Consider the following 17,243-nt stretch of genomic DNA (forward strand, 5'->3'; position numbering starts at 1 on the left):
GCACTCTGAAGTGTCAATCAGTGGTGTCAGGGTCCTTGCGCAAGCAGGAGTTGGCAGCTCTGGAGTTGGCTTCCACAAGAGTAGACGGCCTCCGGCTGGGCTAATTCTCTTTCATCTCAAGCCATCATTGGCCATGGCTCATCTTCCAGCTAGACAGAATGAGCCAATGACAAAGACTCTCTTAGACTCATCTGCCTACGGCAAAGGACTGGGGTGATGTGGGGTCCCTCTGGGGATGGAGAGACAAGTGTGGATGTGATGAGGAAAACGTAGAAGGGCAGCAGAGGGAATGTAGGGTAAAAGGGACAACTGGAGCAGGAAACTAACCAATCACTGAGCCTCCTGATTCTGAGCCCTGAGCCAGTGAAAGAAACACACCCTGGATCTGAGACCAGGGCCAGGGAAAGAAACATCTTTATCCCTGAAACCAGGACCAAAGAAACATGCCCTGACTCTGAAACTAGTGTCAAAGAAACACACTTTGTCCCTAGAATCAGAGCCAGTGAAAAAAATATGCCCTGGTCCTGGTCAAAAAGCTAAAAAGGACCAGTGAAAGAAACACAGTTTGGCCATGAAGTCAGAGCCACCTCTGCCCCTGATCAACTAAACTAACCAATCCCTGAGCAGGGAAAAACGAACCAATCCCTCTTCTCCCTGGTAAAACTCCACCCCTAAGAAGCCCTATATAAGTCTCTCTGCCTGTTCAGTTAAGAGGCCACCTCTTATTCCTCCCTGGCAGAGGCAGCCACTCCTGGATTCCTTCTCAAATAAATCCCTTTCTTGAAAGAGTCTTAGGTGACGATCTTCATTCATCGGCACAGAATAGAACTGGCTGGGATGTCCCTTAAGGAACTGAGCTGAAAAACCTTGATGAGACGCCCCCTTAGGGGGCCTGAGCAAGACGGAGCAGAACAGAAGAACCTTGCTAGAACTCTCCTTAAGGAGAGCTGAGCAATACGGAGCAGAGAAAAAGTAACAACTTTTCGCCAGAGCCGGAGAGTACTGTATTTCTGCAGGGGCTTCCCCTTTAGCAGAGTGTTAGCAAAAGAAGTAACATCTTAGTCTGGGGAAGAAGGGGAAAGCTCTGTTAGGATGCTCCCTTAAGGGAACATCAGAGCAGAATTCAGCTGTAGCCACTATCCAGGAGAAGGATTGCTATATCCTGCGAGGAGACCATCACCCAACACACCACAGCTTCAGGTAGCCTGGCTTTCTGATAGTCAGGACACCTGTCCTCCAGGGCTGAGCTGTTCTATTGCGGCTCTACCCTTCAGAGCTGTCCTATTGCGGCTCCAAGTATAACCTAGCTTCTCAATAAGTCAGGAGATTTCTGCAACTCTACAGCTTTAACACATTCCCCTACAAGGAACTTTGTTTTTCTGGATAGGAAACGATAGGATATTGACTGGGGAGCCTGGAGAAACGATAAGGCATGGAACATGCTAAAGAAAAATAAATTGGGTAGCAGGGTCCAGCTGCACACAGGAGGCAAAGGAGCAGGTGTTCAAAGTTGCTGATCGTCTTAGGGTCCTTTCTCTCTCTGTCCTGATTCTTTCTAGGCAGGCAGCCAGAGAGGAAACTTGTAGAAGTCCTTTGTAGTTAAGGGTGTTCCCAGGGTGGGAGTCCTGGCCAGGAGACTGAAGACCAGGGACAGCTTCAACTTCTGGGAAATGTCTTTCATTTCTATGTTCCGACCTCTGAAAGTCTGTACTGTGCACACGATGGTGGGGGATGCCCTCAGGCACAGAGAGACACCAGTGCTTAGCAAAAGAGGCCCGTGACTAAAGGAGCCCAGGCTCCCAGAAGACTGTGCAGATTTGAATGAGAGCAGCCCCCAAAGGCTCATATATTTGAATGTTTGGTCCCCATTTGGTGCAACTGTTTGGGAAAGATTAGGAGGTGTGGCCCTGTGGAAGGAAGTGTGTCGCTGGGGGTGGACTTTGAGGTTTAACAAGCCTGCACCATTCCACAGTTAGCTCTCTCTGTCTCATGCTTGCGGACTGAGATGTGAGCCCACAGCTACTGCTTCAACACCATGCCTGCTTGCCTGCCTAACCCTCCGGAACTGGGAGCTTCAAATCAAATGCTTTCTTTTATATTTCCTTGGTCATGGTGTCTTGTCACGGCAGTAGAAAGTAACTAAGACAGAGTAACAGCTTCTGCTGAGGTGTGCACATCTTAGATCCCAGAACCTGGGAATGTCACCTAATATCCAGGAGAGGGACTATGGTGGTTTGAATAGGTGTGGCCACCATATACTCATGTGTTTGACTGTTTGTCCCATGCAGAGTGGCACTATTAGGAGGTGTGGCCTTGTTGGAGTAGGTGTAACCTTGTTGGAAGAAGTGTGTCACCATGGGGGTGGGCTTTGAGGTCTCCTATGCTCAAGCTACCTCCAGTGTGGTTCATAGTCTCCTGCTGCTTATAGTTCAAGATGTAGAACTCTCAGCTACTCTCCCATACCATGTCTGCCTGCACGCCACCATGCTTCTCACCACCATGATGATAACGCACTAAACTTCTGAAACTGTAAACCAGCTCCAGTTAAATGTTTTATAAGAGTTGTTTTGGTCATGGTGTCTCTTCACAGCAACAGGACACTAACCAAGACAGGGACTTTGCAGATGTGACCTAGTCAAGAAGCTTAGCTGGTGTAGTGGCTCACACTTGTGGCAGGCAGCTGAAGCTGGGTAACTGCTAGGAGTTCGAGGCCAGCCTGGGCTACACTGTGAATTATAGTGCAGCCTGGCCTACAGAGAGAGACACTATCTCAACCAAAACTAAACAAATAAAGAGGGTTGCAGGAGGCAGAAGGATTCGGCAATCAGAGGGACACAGGAGTCAGAGGAGCGCAGGAGCCAGGCAGAAGGGAGGAGGAGCAAAGAGGAAGCTGCCTGTGGACACACCAGACACCACTAGCTTTGGAGATGGAGGAGGGTCAACCAGCAGAGGAGGACAGAGGCCTCTGGGAGCCCCAGAAGGCTAGGAAATGGATACTTGCTTGCAGTATCCAGAACAAAGGCAGCCTGTGAGGCCAGACGTCTGCTCTCCACACTGTGGGGAGAGTACACTAGTGTGAGGTGAGGATGCTAAGAGCCATCACCTTCCTTGGTCGTTGACACCCAGACTGCTACATGGGAGATGATAAAGTTCCACCTTGTTTAGCCAATGCTGCTTCGGTCTTTGCCTTCCAGCCAGATCTGCCAAAGAGCTACTCTGGTTTTCTTTTTCCCAGGTTGGCAGAAACTGCTGGGTCTCTCGGTATCTACTCTCCCCTTTGTCCACAGTAATTGAATTTCAGCTGGCTACATGTCTTTTCAGAATAAAGACTGGATTTCCTGGCTCTGGGGGCAGTGAAGTGTGAGCATGTGACTAGTCTCTGGCCAGGGAACGGATACCGAGAGGCGGTATGGCACCTGGTTTCTTCTTCAGCTCCTCCTTTCTCCTGCCTCCTGGAGCTCAAGTACTGTCATCCTGGGGTAGGAAGTCAAGTTATTGCTGCCATACCCGGGGCGACAATTGCGAGGCCTTGACTTCCTGCCGACTTCCTGCTCAAGGCAAGAGGCCTCTCTCCCAGGGCTCATGCACCATCAGACTGCCCGACATGCTCTAGGCTTCTCCAGCAAAAGTAAACTTTCACCTTGAAGGTATGTGTGTGTATGTTTGTGCATGTGTGTATACATGTGTGTTTATGTTTGTGTATGTGTGTTTACATGTATGCATGTATGTATGTGTGTGTGTGTGTGTGTGTGTGTGTGTGTGCTGGCCAGAGGTCAACACTGAATGCCATTCCTGGAGCTGCCTACCTTGTTTTATGAGGCAGGGTCTCTCACAGGTGGGAGGGGGCGCTCTGATTTGGCTAGTCTTGGTGGGCAGTGAGCCCCCAAGAGCCCCTTGTTTCCACCTTCCCGGTGATGGGATTAAAGGTGTGTACTACCACATCTGGCTTGTTTAGTGAATGTAGATTCTGGGGGCAACGGTTTTTATCAAATCTCTCTGGCCCTGATCCAAATTTTACTTTAAAGCTACTTTTTTTAAAAAAAAGATTTATTTTATTTATGTGTATATGCGTATGTTTGCCCTGTGGGTGCAGGGGCCCGAGGAGGCTGGAAGAAGGAGTTGGATTTCTTGGAGCTGCGCTCACAGGTGGTTTTGAGTTTCCTAGGATACTGCCCTGATTTGAACTTGAGTGGCAGGAAAGACGACTTTTCCCCCCAAAGCTGCGGGGCTGCTTCCAACAGACTATTATTGGGGCTCCCATCCGCATACATGGCGCATGCGTCGGTGTACAAGCTTCCGCCGTCTGCCTCCCCGCCCACTCCACCATCACCGTCCCTGGGTACCTGCTGCCGTGAGAGGAGGATGTGTGCCAGGTGCTTGCCAACCTCCGCGGACCGGTGGAGACATACCCCCCAGGGGTTGTCAATGACGTTGGCGACACTGAGGAGGGAGGCCGGCCAGGTCAGGGCAGCCACGATACCTGGGGAAGCGGGGAGCCTTGCTAAGGTAGTGTGGCCGATGGATGCTCTAGTAAATGCATATGAGTCTGTATAGCCAGGAATCTGAAAGGTTTCCTCTAACTTGCAAAGGGGGAGACTTGAACCAAACATTTCTGCACACAAACTACATCTCTGTCCAAGCACACATCACTGGGAGATTCCAAAGACAGCCCCATCTACGTACCCCATTCAATATTCTAGATCCACCATCCTACCCAGGTCATGTGACTTGTGTAGGGCAAAGAGACAGCAGGGGTGAGGCTTGCACTAGCCTAGGGCCCACCTCTGCTGTGTGTCTCCCACTGCTGTGGGCTAGGTTGGTCTCTTCAGGAGGTGAGACACATGGAACAGAGTCAAGCTGTTCAAGTTTGCCTGAGACAAGCTGGCCTGAGTCATGGACAGTTGGCAGACCCAGGTGAGATGAGCCAGCTCTTGCCTCTCCTGAGCTAAAGCATCAGTGTGCCATGAGGTCGGGAGTGACCTGTTAGGCAGCAACAGCCAACTGATACATTATGCAGTTAATTGGCTGTTGCCTAGTCTCTTGGCACAAAAGCCACAGACTTTTCACAGAGGAAAAAGCCGAGGCAGAAGGATTGCAAGCTTAAGGTCTGCCTGGACCAAGTTAATGAAACCCTGCCTAGAGATAAAAAGTAAACACAAACTTGGGGGAGGGGAAGGCTATGGTCAAAATATATTTCAATTTAAAAACTGTTTTTGATTATAATAAAAAGAACCTAGTTGAAGATTGATATTGCTGTGGCCATTTGTCTGGACTTCAAATGTACAAGAAAGCTGTGATTTTTTTTCCCTCTCCACCCAAAATAAAAACAAGAAAAATGCAAACACAGTGCTAGAGAGGCTGATTGGTGGAATGTTTGCTTGGCATGCATAAGGCCCTAGGTTTGATCTGCACCCTTTGTCTCTAACATGGTGCCAGGCTCCCTTGGGTCACAAGCATTCGAGGACTTGCGTCATACCATGGTTAGTCAGGGAGGGATGCTTACCAGAGAGCACGGTGTACTTGAGAGCCTCCTGGGCCACCATGTTAGCGAGGCCGCTGAGGATGGTCTCCAGGGCGTTGCCCAGCTCCATCAGGTACTTGGCTTCCCACGCCAGGCAGTACTGCTCCTGGCTGCGGGCTAGGGTCATCCACGGGGCGCTGAATGTGCCTGAGGAGAACACAGGTAGATATAGGCAGCATCCGCTATTGGCTGTGGCAGTTGATGCTCCACCCACTGGATCAGACTGACAGCAAGAGGAGCCTCTTGCTCCCGAGGGTTCGCCCTGTTCTCAATCAGCTGCAGTCAGCCGGGCAGATGAGCACACTGCTCCCCTATGAGTGTGTCCAGAGATGGCTTCCAATCCCAACTCCTGCCCTCTTTAAGATCTAGGGGACCCTGGGAACATCACCATCTGACCTTGAACCTCACTCTGCTCATCTATGAAGTGGGAAGGTGTGAGATATGTAAGAGAAGTGAATTATTCCAAAGTAAATATTCCTTCGCCTCTCCCAGAAGGCCAACATCAATCTGCCAACACGCAGGGGACTAACATGGAGGCCTCGTGAGCTGGCAGCATCTAGACTCCAGAAACACCAACTGGGAAAGAATACGGAAGTTGGAGTTCTGGAGTAGGAAGAGGCCTTCATTTCCTCATCTAGATCATGGAAATGACCTTGAATGAGGACCAGGAGACCAAGGCTTACTGTGGCCATCTGCTCCATCCTCCCCTCCCTATAGTCCTCTGTCTTCAGAGCCCAGCAGGGCAGCCGATCTGATCCCCCTTGTTTCTGTCTGTGGCAGGGCATGCACCTGCTCTGGCCCCTGGTACAGGCGTTTAAATAGCACCCCTCTTGACTCAGCTCCCTGCTTTCTTCCTCTGGCCCTTGGGGTTCCAACCCCATGCCTCTTCTACGGCCCATCTGACAGATCAAAGACAAGTGTACTCTCCCAGCCCCCAAGTTCCTGTTACTTGGTCTCTCTGCATCCTCTCTTGTATTCTGCAAGAGCATAGAAAATGGCTGCATTGCTCCCGTTGACTATCGAGGGCTTGGCTTTCTGTGGGGCATGTGGTAAGGCTGGCATTTATAAATTGTGGGTGAGGTTGAAGGATGGTGGGTAATGGTGGGTGGAGGATGGGCCATCTACAGTCATTGCTGGCTGGATGAATGAATGGCTAGCTAGATGGGTGAATTCTGACGTAGATAATGGGTGGTTGGGCACACAAGTGGAGGGTAGAAGATGGTTTTCTTACCTCTCTGAATCTATTTCCCCCTCTATGAAAAGAGCCTCCCACGTCCACCCCTTAGAGACACACAGGAAGAGCTAGCTGTTCCAGCCTGCGTCCCTCCCCACCCCGGTCCTCACGGTATATGCCGGATCCAAGCCAGCCCGTGATGGCAATGGTGATGTGCAGCTGCCTGCCTTCTGTCAGAGGCAGGAACATGAACTCCTCAATGGCCCCGACTCGCTTCTTCATCTTGTACCCTAAGGACACAGAAACGATCGCTTTTGACCTATGCTCAGCTCCTGGACAAATGCGTTGCATCTGTGAGCCCTTTAAGACGGGTACCACCACTGCCCTGATCAGAGGACACTAGGACACTGCCCAAGGCCACCAGAGCCACAGACTAGGGATGTCTGAACCACCGCAGTGCCCCATGTTTCCTGTTGGGAATTAATTGTCACAGAGACGATATCGACTGCCTTGGCAGTGTTCCACGTGCCAGAACGTGACTGGAGGCCACGGGCACGGGAGAGGACAGAAAGCTGAGACAAGGACACGAGGAAGCTTCATGCCTCCAAGGCATGGTGCCTGGGTACTTCTGGGGTGATGGCAACAGACTCGGCCCAACAGGCTGAACTCTTTCTCAGCAGCTACTTACGGGGTGCCCGTGGGAAAAATTCGTTTGTCAAATTTTGTCCTGACCCTGGCTGTGCTGAATTTTAAGTCCAGCAACTTCTGAGACATCTGTCTGCAAGTCTACCTTGGCGGGGCTCGGAAGGGGCAAAGCCACATCTCCTCATCCCCTCAGGATGCCACCTAGGGTATCCTTCTGGCTGAGTCATGCTGGATAAGAATCCTTTCCAACTTCCTGTTCCCTTTCCACCTTACCTGTCAGGCCAGCTCCAGCTGCACCGAACAATGAGGTCATAACAGCAATGCCAGCCACCGAGCCCAGTGCGGCTGCCCCAGCACTGCCAATGATTGTCGCAGCTCCCGCAGCAACAAGGGGGGCAGCTAGCCCCCCAGTCACACCTGTAAGGTTAGGGCTCAGTTAGGATTAATGGGTTCTTTTCCCATGAGCTGCCCACTGCCTTCTGTGGAAGCTTCTAGCAGTGCCTTTAAATTATTTATTTATTTATTATTTTTGGAAACATATTTATATAGCTCAGGGTGGCCTCAGACATTCTAGGCAGCCAAGGATGACCTTGAACTCCTGATCCTTCTGTGTCCATCTCCAAGTGCTGGGATTACAGGCTTGCACCACCATTCTCGGGCAGCTTCTATCAGTGTTAATGAGTGTATTTACTACTGAGCTGAGTGCCTATCATGTGCTGGGGCCACCTCCTCACTGATACACAGACCATGAGCAAACCCCTATAGCAGGCCTCACCGATCACTGTCCCTCCTCCAACTGTGGCCAGGCCTATCAGGAGATAGCGTTTCCACTTCCTCCGTTTTTCTTTCTTCTTCCGGGATGCCTCTGCGGTCCTGGAGAGAAGAGGCTGGTTTATGGCTAGTTATGGGTCAGAAGCCCTTGAGATCTCCCACCTCACCAACCCCCAAACCCGAGATCAATGGTAGGCAGGCCCTGGACCATCAGCGACTGGGGGAAATCTCAGTGAATGGGGCAAACTACTTACCCTGCAGATCCATCCTAATGGGTGCAATTTAAATAATGAAAAGACAATAGTAATAATAATAATAATAATAATAACAGCAACAACAGCAAGAGAAACGTAGAATGGCTTTCACAGAACAGATGGACCCAGAATGAGTACAGCATGAACCCCCACCTTGCCAGCAGAATCCACCTCCCCTGGGGATTTTGGAAAACCCATCTCCTCCACAGCAATTACTTGTGGGATGGGCTAGTGAAACATCTGTATGGATGATGGTGGCTTTGTGGCAACAGCTGGATTGGTCCAGACTCAAAACACAGATGCTATAAACCTAGCCAAGGGTAAGAAGGCATCTGCAATGACAGAGGTTGGGGATTTTGTAATCTAGTTCTTTGAGAGGGTCTCAAGGTCCTGGCAGGCCGTTAGCTGAGAATAACCTGGAACTTAGGGTCCTTCTGCCTCTGTTTTCCAAGTGCTGAAATCACAGGCACATACCACTATGTTCAGTTTATGTGGTACGGGTGTCAAGCCCAGGGTTCTGAGGATGTTAGGCGAGCACACCACTGACTGACTGGCCATCACCAGCCCCTCTGAGAATGGCGGTCTCGAGTGCTCAGAGTCTAGACGCTCAGTTTTCCCAGCGGACCTTTAGCCCTTGGCTGCTTTAAGGTGATCAGAGGTAAGAAGAGCGGTGGAGGGTGGGTGGAGAGGCCATTACGAGAGAACTCTGAACTGAAGCTGGAATTTGGACAACGGAACGTGGAGCGACCATAAATGACGAGAAACGGTTAATATTTAGTGAGTGCTTCCCCAACACCAGACTCCCATATTTTGCCAAGAAGAGGTTTATTGCGGTCCCACAGTCTGAATGCTTTAAGAGATAACAGTGGTTATTCCAGAGGGGCTCTGGGGGGTGCGCGTGCGCGCGCTAAGAGAATGCTTAAAACCTTTTAGGATCGGAACTCACATAGTACACACACATCCTTGGTGGTATCAGTGGCCGTTGCTACCAAACAACATAGGTCTGATCCTTAGCCTTCTACAACGTGAGGAAAATAAGACATACTTTTTTAAAAGTGAATTTTTTTACAACATCAATTTACCGTGCGTGTGCATGTGTATGTGTAGGTTGAGGACCACACCCGGGAGTTGGCTCTCTCCTACCATCGTGTGGCTCCCAGGGAGAGCACCAGGTCCTCAGCCTGGGCAGCAAGTGCCTCTGCTCCCTGAACCATCGCAGAGCCCAAAGATCAATTGCTTTCAAGGACTAAGTGTAGCTGGGCTATGACTATGTAGCCAACAAACACACTGCACACGGACAATGGACTGCCTCGCCCCCCCTGGAGTCTGCATATCTGTGGGCTGAACCCCCAACCCCTGATCCATGCTCAACCAACATGCCTAGATCCTTCCTCACGAGCAGAACCAAGACACGGATTTTCCTCAGGCACCGAGGACCTGATGTACGTTTGGCTGCCCACCAGCACCAGCTCACCTCGACACACTTTCCTCCTGCGAGGGCCCTGTGTGGAAAGCAGCCCCTCATGGCTGCTCTCCTGCAGAGAACCAGGCACCAGGGATGAGAACCTTTGCCTGCCGTGGGTTTCTGTGATGAGGTGGAGCATGTTCCCAGCAGGTGGATAGTGAGATGTGACCAGGAGTGAGGGGGTCTGGTGTCAGGATCTAAACTGTGACATTCTGCAGTTGCCCCTCAGTATTGGTGGGGGTTTATTATGGGTGTCCCAGAGTGTGCCAGAATCCACGGGGGCTCATGTCCCTTAGAGCTGTGGACATTTGTATGTAACTTCTACATTTCCTCTTGAATGCTTTAAGGATGTTTATATATCATAAATCTCATATAATATAGCATGCTACGTGTCATGGCATTCGTACTGTTTATATAAAATGATAAAGGAAGTAAAGCACATTCAATATAGATCTTATTTTTTTTTAAAAAGTAATTATTTTGGGCTAGGCATGGTAGAATACATCTGATTTTTTTTTAAATAATTGTTTTAGGCTAGGCATGGTAGAAAACATCTGAATTCCCAGAACTGAGAAAGTGGAGGCAGGAGAATCAGAAGATCAACCTTGTGCAGCCTTGGCTATTAAAGTGAAGTCCAGCCTGAGCTACACGACATCTTATAAAAAGATTAAAAAAAATCATACAAAAGTATTTTGTGATCGATGGCCGGCTGACTTGGAGGGAATGGAAATGATCTAGGTGATGACTGCACTCCTGTGCTGTCAGCTGCCAACTGCTGGCCAGCTTTCTTCAGTTAACATGGGAGGAAATGACGCTGCCATCTCCGCCAGGGTCTTCAGAAGCCAGTGCGGGAGGCTGACAGGTCTCCTCGGTTCCTCCTCTTCTGAGACCAACAGTATTCCAGACAGGTGCCGGTCCGTCAGCCCGGAGCTCAAAACCGGGACAAAGTGAACAAGATCCACAGAGCATCTTCAGGGGGTGCTGAGAACACGGAATAAGCCCTTGGGGCTGCCAGCCATGGGGATTCGGGGGCTCTTTGTTCCAGCAGCAAGATCTCCCCACCTCACGGAGCGTGTGACTCTATATAGGTTACACCTGAATCTCTTCCGTGGGCAAACACCCTGGGGGTGGGGCGGGGAGTGTCAAAAGGCCTGCAGGAGATGACTGGCCAAGGTGACCGGCTTACTGTCACCGGTCAATATGTTTGTTGCTGTTACCGTCTGTCTCCTTGTTATCATCACTTCCTCCTATACTTTAACCCTTCATTAATGACCTTGTCGTTAAACAGGAGACCTGGAAATGACTGGCTTCTGGTGCAGCGGAAGAACTGAGCGAGACATTCTAGTGGCTGACAACACATAGTGGGGAACAATGGAGTGGCTTGAAGTCAGTGGCATCTCCACACAACAGTCATGGACTAAGGAGCAGCTGTATGCTGAGAGACAGAGTGCGGGGGGCCCAGCACTGCTGGCTTCTCCCTTTCTAGCTCTCTTCCCTCTGAAGTTTTTCCTGGGCATGGGCGTGTTCAGGGCAGGTTTCTTTGGATATGAGTTCATACGTGTTCAGAGCGTGTGTCTATTGGGTGCATGTGGAGGCCAGAGGTTGACATCCGGAGTCCTCCTCAATTGCTCTCCACCTTAGTTTTTGAGTCAGGCTCTCTCTGTGGAGCTGCAGCTCACGGTTCAGTGACAGCAGCTGGCTGGTGAGTTTCAGGGGTCCTCCTGTCTTCACCCAGTCCTTATCCCAAGCACTGGGCTGGAGGCTCACGCTGCCACATCTGGGCTTTTCACATGGGTGCCTCAACCCAGGTCCTCACACTGACACAGCATCTGAGACATCTCCCCAGCCCTGGGATGTTTCTTGAACAAAACCAATCATTCCAGGAAGTGCTGACTGCTTTGCTGCAGTGACATAGCTCTCCTACCACTTATAAAAACCAGAGGGACACAGGGCAAATGGAAGCATGTGGGTGGAGTACAAGCCAGTCACCATCCCGTTAGAAACTTGTGGAATAAGAGAACAGACGGGAAGTGTCAGAAAACGTTTAAGAGCTTGAGGCCACTCTGGTCTACATGGCAAGCTCCAGGCCAGCCACGGCTATATAGTGAGGCCTGTCTCAAGTAAATAAATAAACAAGATGTTCATAATTATTACTAATGTATTTTACTAAGATCCTAATGCAGTTTTGAAGTTAGTGCCATTGACGTGAGTTGGCACTGCTGGCTTCTAGAGTGTTCCCATGGTGACATCCATTTGATAACAGTACAAGATGGTCAGCAGGCTCAGCTGATTGGATGGAGTAGAGTGGCAGCTAAATCAATAGGGTCCCTGAGGTCTGTGTGACTCAAATGCATGAAGCTGCACCAGAGCAGCCCTGCAGAGATGGCACACATGAGATGCTCTGACCCCCACAGCTTCCTCCATGTTATTATTTATGTGTTTGAAAACATTTTTTTGGACTGGAAAAGGTGAGATTGTCTTTCTTTAAAAAAAAAACTATTATTTTATTTTGTGTGTTTGTCTCCATATAGTTTGTGCATCAGATGTATGCAATACCCATGGAGACCAGAAGAGGGCAACAGAGCTGGCACTGGAGTTACAGCCCATCAGCAGCCGCCATGTGGGTGCTGGGAACTGAACCTGGGTCCTCTGGAAGAGCAGTCAGTGCTTTTATCTTCTGACCCAACTCTACAGCCACCTTTTATTTCTTTTAAAAACAAAATAATTATTTTATGTTTTCAAGTTTTCATTAATGTTTACTGTCTGTATATATGTTTGTGTGTATGTTTATGTATGTATATATAACTGGAGGCCTGAGGATAACTTGCGGGAATCAGTTCTCTGCTTCTACCCCATGGGTCCCAGGGTTTGGGTCCCAGGTTGTCAGGCTTGGCAGCAGATGCCTGCACACGCTGAGCCACTTCAGCGGAAGCGCTCTCTCTGACATTTGCCTCCGTGGGCTGTTGGTTTCTGCAGGTGCACCCATCTTAGGAACCGCTTTCCCTGTAAGGTGGATAGGCCCCCTTATCTTCACTGATTATCACAGCATTTTACTCTCGCAATGATTTCAGGTGTCTGGGTGAATTTCCACATTGAGGACCCATGGGAGACGTCTGCTCTGCTCTGAGTCATAGCTAAGAAGATACTTTCTTCCTTCTCCTTGGTCGCTGAAATCCCCAGAACTATAAATCTAAACGGTGGCTTTGTCACTGCTATGGACTTTGCCATCTGATTAGACACAATGGCAACCCATACCATCAGACGGGCAGTCGCTGGCCACACACCCCCTCTAGACGACTGGGCATGAACTTAGGTTGGTGTGTCCCTGTCAACCGAAGTCAGATCCCACAATGACTGCAGGAATAGCTCGAGAAGAGCAAGATATCAAGCATAGACTCACCAATCAAATACCCCGCCCCCCCATGTACGCTAGGCAAAAGCGCACTGCCACTAGGCTTGCTGGCCATCAGCTTAGCCCCGGGTTCCATGAGAGAGTCTGTTTGAAGGGATTAAGGTTGGCAGTGATAGGGCAGGACACCAATGTTCTTGTCTGTCCTCATCCGTGTGTGCATGAGTGATTTACCTGCAAATGGTGTGCAGCCCCCACCCCAGTCAGCCCTAAGAGCTCTTTCTAGTTAAAGCTGGGAAGGAGGGAATCTGGGATTCTGAATTGGGCAACAAAAAAATAAGACACAAATCAGGTGTGGTGGTGCACACTTTTAATCCCAGCACTAGGGAGGCAGAGGCAGGCAGATCTCTGTGAGTTCGAGGCCAGTCTGGTCTACATAGAGAGTTCTAAGACAGCCTAAGCTACGTGGTGAGACTTTGTCTTGGGGAAAAAAAAAGAAAAGGAAGAAAGCAACACACAGGCTGGGTGACACGGTTGAATCAGGGTGCCATTGAACGGCTGTATGACCTGGGCTGAACAAATCACCTGGCTGGCTCCCCACAAGGACTGTAAAAGTTGTCACAGATGGGGCGGCCCCCTGGGCCTGCATCAGGAAGCACTTGGCAGGAGTTAGACATTCTTGCAGGAGCTATAAAATCCAGCCTTGTATCTGCTGAGGGTCACCAGGGCCGGCAGCATACCAGGGCACGGTCCCAAGCTTTTGATGTGAGGCAATTAATTTAATTCTCCTATAGTCCTCTGACATAGAACTCCCACTAACCCCACACCAAAGCTGAAGAAACCAAGGCACAGAGAGGTGAGGCCAATAAATGCCCAGGGAGGCTGGGATGGTCCTAGCATTCAGGTGAGGACCGAGCACACTGGGGTGGTCCTAGCATTCAGGTGAGGACCGAGCACACTGGGGTGCTATGTCACATTCTGAGTCCCGCCCACAAAGAAGCTCCAGAGAGAAACTCACTAAAAAGACTTAATAGGAAAAGAAATTTCTATAGAACCCAGTCGCTTAACACAGAGGGGACAGACTGGTCCTGGTGCCCAGAGAAGACAAAAACCCTGCCCAAGCCCACACGGGAGAATCAATAGAGACCCTGGTCTGAAGAGCTGCTTTCCTTTGGTCTCAAATCCTAGAGAATTCCAGAGCTCTCTCTCTACAGCCCTGAAAATTCCACATTCCGATGTAATAATAACATAATTGCAATCCCACTGCTAAAACATAGACGATGAACTATATGGACCCACTGTTGGCTTCCTTTCTGTTCCACAGGAAACCTGGGCAATAGGTCTTGATTGCTATCCCCATTTTGCAGGTAAGGAAACTGAGGCCCTGGGGAGTTTGGAGATGGGCTGTGTCAGAACTTCTGGAGTCCATCTTCTCAGACTCTCTGATACGGACAGAGTGGGCACAGCCCCCCACCCCCAGGGAACATGCTTCTGTCTGTAACAAACCCTCAGGTACTAACTGACTAACTGGGAGGTCTCTCCCTCTCAAGACTGTGAGGCTCAGCACACTTTGAACCTAGCTAAAGAATGTGGCAATTTTTCTTGTGACAATGACCTTTGGTTAAGGTTATTGGCCCAGGTCCAGCTGTTTGCTCCCTGGTATAGTTCTGAGCATCAAAACACGAATATTTTCACATTATTTTTTTTGTGTGTATGTAAACGACAGTAAGTATGCACATGTGTGTGTGTGTGTGTGTGTGTGTGTGTGTGTAAGTATGTGTATGCACACACATGTGTGTGTTTGTGTGTGTGTATGGGGTAAGTGTGCATATATATGTGCATATGTGTGTTTGTGTGTGAGAAGACCAGAGGTTGACATTAAGTGTCTTCCTCGATCACGCTCCATTTGATTTTTTGGGACAGGGTCTCCCACTGAACCCTGGAGCTCCCCAACTAGTATCAGGGACTCTCTTGTCTCCACCCGCCATCGCTAGGGCTACAGGTGCTCGCTGCTGTTCCCAGGGTGCTGGAGGCCTACATTTGGTTCCTTACGCTTGCATGGCAAACTCTTCTGACTGAACCATCTCCTCACCCTCCCTTTAGGTTATTTCAACAAATCACCTGAGCCTGGGGGGGCTCACACCTTCAATTCCAGTACTCAGGAGGCAGAAGTAGGTGGAGCTCTGTGAATTTGAGACTAGCCTGGTCTACATAGTAAGTTCCAGAATAGACCAGGACTACACAGAGAGACCAAAAATCTATCCTTGCCACTGCTAACACCCCTCCTTTTATTCTGGGGGAGCAGGCTCTGCCTCTGAGCTGGGCTTCACATTTCTACCTCCCACTGGGTTGAACTGGGGTAACTGAGGGATGAGAAGAAGCCTGTGCTGGGCTGCAATGCCTAGTGCCTGGTGCAGCAAGTCAGGATCAGGAGGGCACTGGGGTTGATTTACGATACTGGATTAGACGACGCTCAGAGCTGGGCGCTGGCCAAGTCACAAGGTTGGTTTTCCTTCCCACGTCCTTAGTGTGAACATGGGTGATGGCGGCAAGGTGCGTGATATGTGTGTGTGTGTGTGTGTGTGTGTGTGTGCATGTGCGCATGTTGCCAGAGGACAAGTTCTGTTTGGCATTTCTCAGATACCATTCACTATTTCTTTCTTTCTTTCTTTCTTTTTTTTTTTTTTTTACTTTTGAGGCAGGTTTCTCCATGGCCTGAAACTCACCAGTTTGGCTAGGCTGCCTGACTGATGAGTGCCAAGGATCCAAGTGTATACCACCATTACCAGCTTTTGCTGGTTCTGGGATCCACCTCCGGTTCAGTGATTCTAAGGCCAGCACTTTCTGAGCTATCTCCCCACATCCGTTCACATTCCCGACCACACACACGGTGCAGGGGTTTGTGAACGGGAGGGCTCATCTGTCAGGCCCTTGCCACATGCCAGCCCTGGGCTGAGCATTTTCTGACAGGGTCACACATTTCTTTCTCCAGTGACCCTGAGAGGGCACTATTGTTATCTCCATCTTATATCCAGGGATACTGTGGTGAGAGAAAGGAGGCCACCCGTCTGTGGTAAAGTAGCGGATGGTTCATGTGGGCCCGCAGACAGTGTCATAAAAGCTTGAGGTGGACTAGGGCGTCGGGACCACTGGATGGCGGTCACACATGCAGGGCCTTTAATAAATATTTCTTCTTGTAAACATAGCTAAGCCCAGAGAGGGTAGCAAGTGACTTGCTAAGGTCACACAGCGAGTCAGGGCCACTGGGACTTTGTCCAGTGCTCTGTCTACCTCACTGCAAGACCTCTACTTGGGAAGGGAACCCACTGTAGTGATATTTCATTTGTATTCTAATAAATAAAGCTTGCCTGAAGATCAGAGAGTAAAACAACCTCACTGGTCAGCCTTACAGACCAGACAGTCGTAACACACACACCTTAAATCCCAGTAGCTACACAAGCTAGCCACAGAGGCCAGGCGGTGGTGGGGCACACCTTTAATCCCAGCACTAGAGTAGAATATAAAACTGTGACAGGTCTCAGCTCTGTCTCATTCTGAGGATTTCTGGAGGCAGGATCACCAGTTCAGTCTGAGAAAGAGATAAGAGCCAGTGGCTGGTTGCTTTGCTTTCCTGATCTTCAGGTTGAACCCCAATATCTGACTCTGAGTTTTTAATATTCATGCTACAACCCATGATAGGCAAAAGCCCTCAAGTGGAATTTAGGCTTCTACCAGGGCCCGCAAGGCTATCTTACTCAGACTCCTCCTCTTTGGTGTCCTTCAGGCTCTCCAGGAATGCCTCTTCGAGTATATCAAGCTCCTCCACGGGCACCTGGAGCAGGGAAGTCACATGACAAACGAGGACTCTTGCTCGGGCATCGTAGTGTCCTTGAAAGGGAACAGAACATCCGAAGAATCAGTTCAGAGATGTTAGCAGTGGTGCAAACAGCAAAACCCAAACCTGGAGACAAAAAAAAAAAAAAAAAAAAAGCCCCAGGGAAGCCAAACTCAGGAGTGGCTCTGCCCCCTGACCCACGCACACCAGGCCACACATCCCTGTGTGC

The 17,243-nt window shown here is 49.8% G+C and overlaps 1 protein-coding gene across 1 annotated transcript in view; it reads right to left on the minus strand.

The window, feature by feature from the left end:
- Window positions 1–17,243, minus strand: part of Tmco4 (transmembrane and coiled-coil domains 4) — a 67,856-nt gene that overhangs the window by 20,545 nt on the left and 30,068 nt on the right. Inside the window, exons 7-12 of the mRNA XM_005352953.3 lie at window positions 16,935–17,067; window positions 8,116–8,213; window positions 7,614–7,757; window positions 6,866–6,985; window positions 5,504–5,668; window positions 4,344–4,480 (exon numbers count right to left, since the gene is read on the minus strand). Coding sequence (XP_005353010.1) covers window positions 4,344–4,480; window positions 5,504–5,668; window positions 6,866–6,985; window positions 7,614–7,757; window positions 8,116–8,213; window positions 16,935–17,067 — 797 coding nt within the window. The remainder of the gene's footprint in view (window positions 1–4,343; window positions 4,481–5,503; window positions 5,669–6,865; window positions 6,986–7,613; window positions 7,758–8,115; window positions 8,214–16,934; window positions 17,068–17,243) is intronic.

Source organism: Microtus ochrogaster, chromosome 10 (genome assembly GCF_000317375.1).
Source record: "Microtus ochrogaster isolate Prairie Vole_2 chromosome 10, MicOch1.0, whole genome shotgun sequence".
Lineage (NCBI taxonomy): Eukaryota > Metazoa > Chordata > Mammalia > Rodentia > Cricetidae > Microtus > Microtus ochrogaster.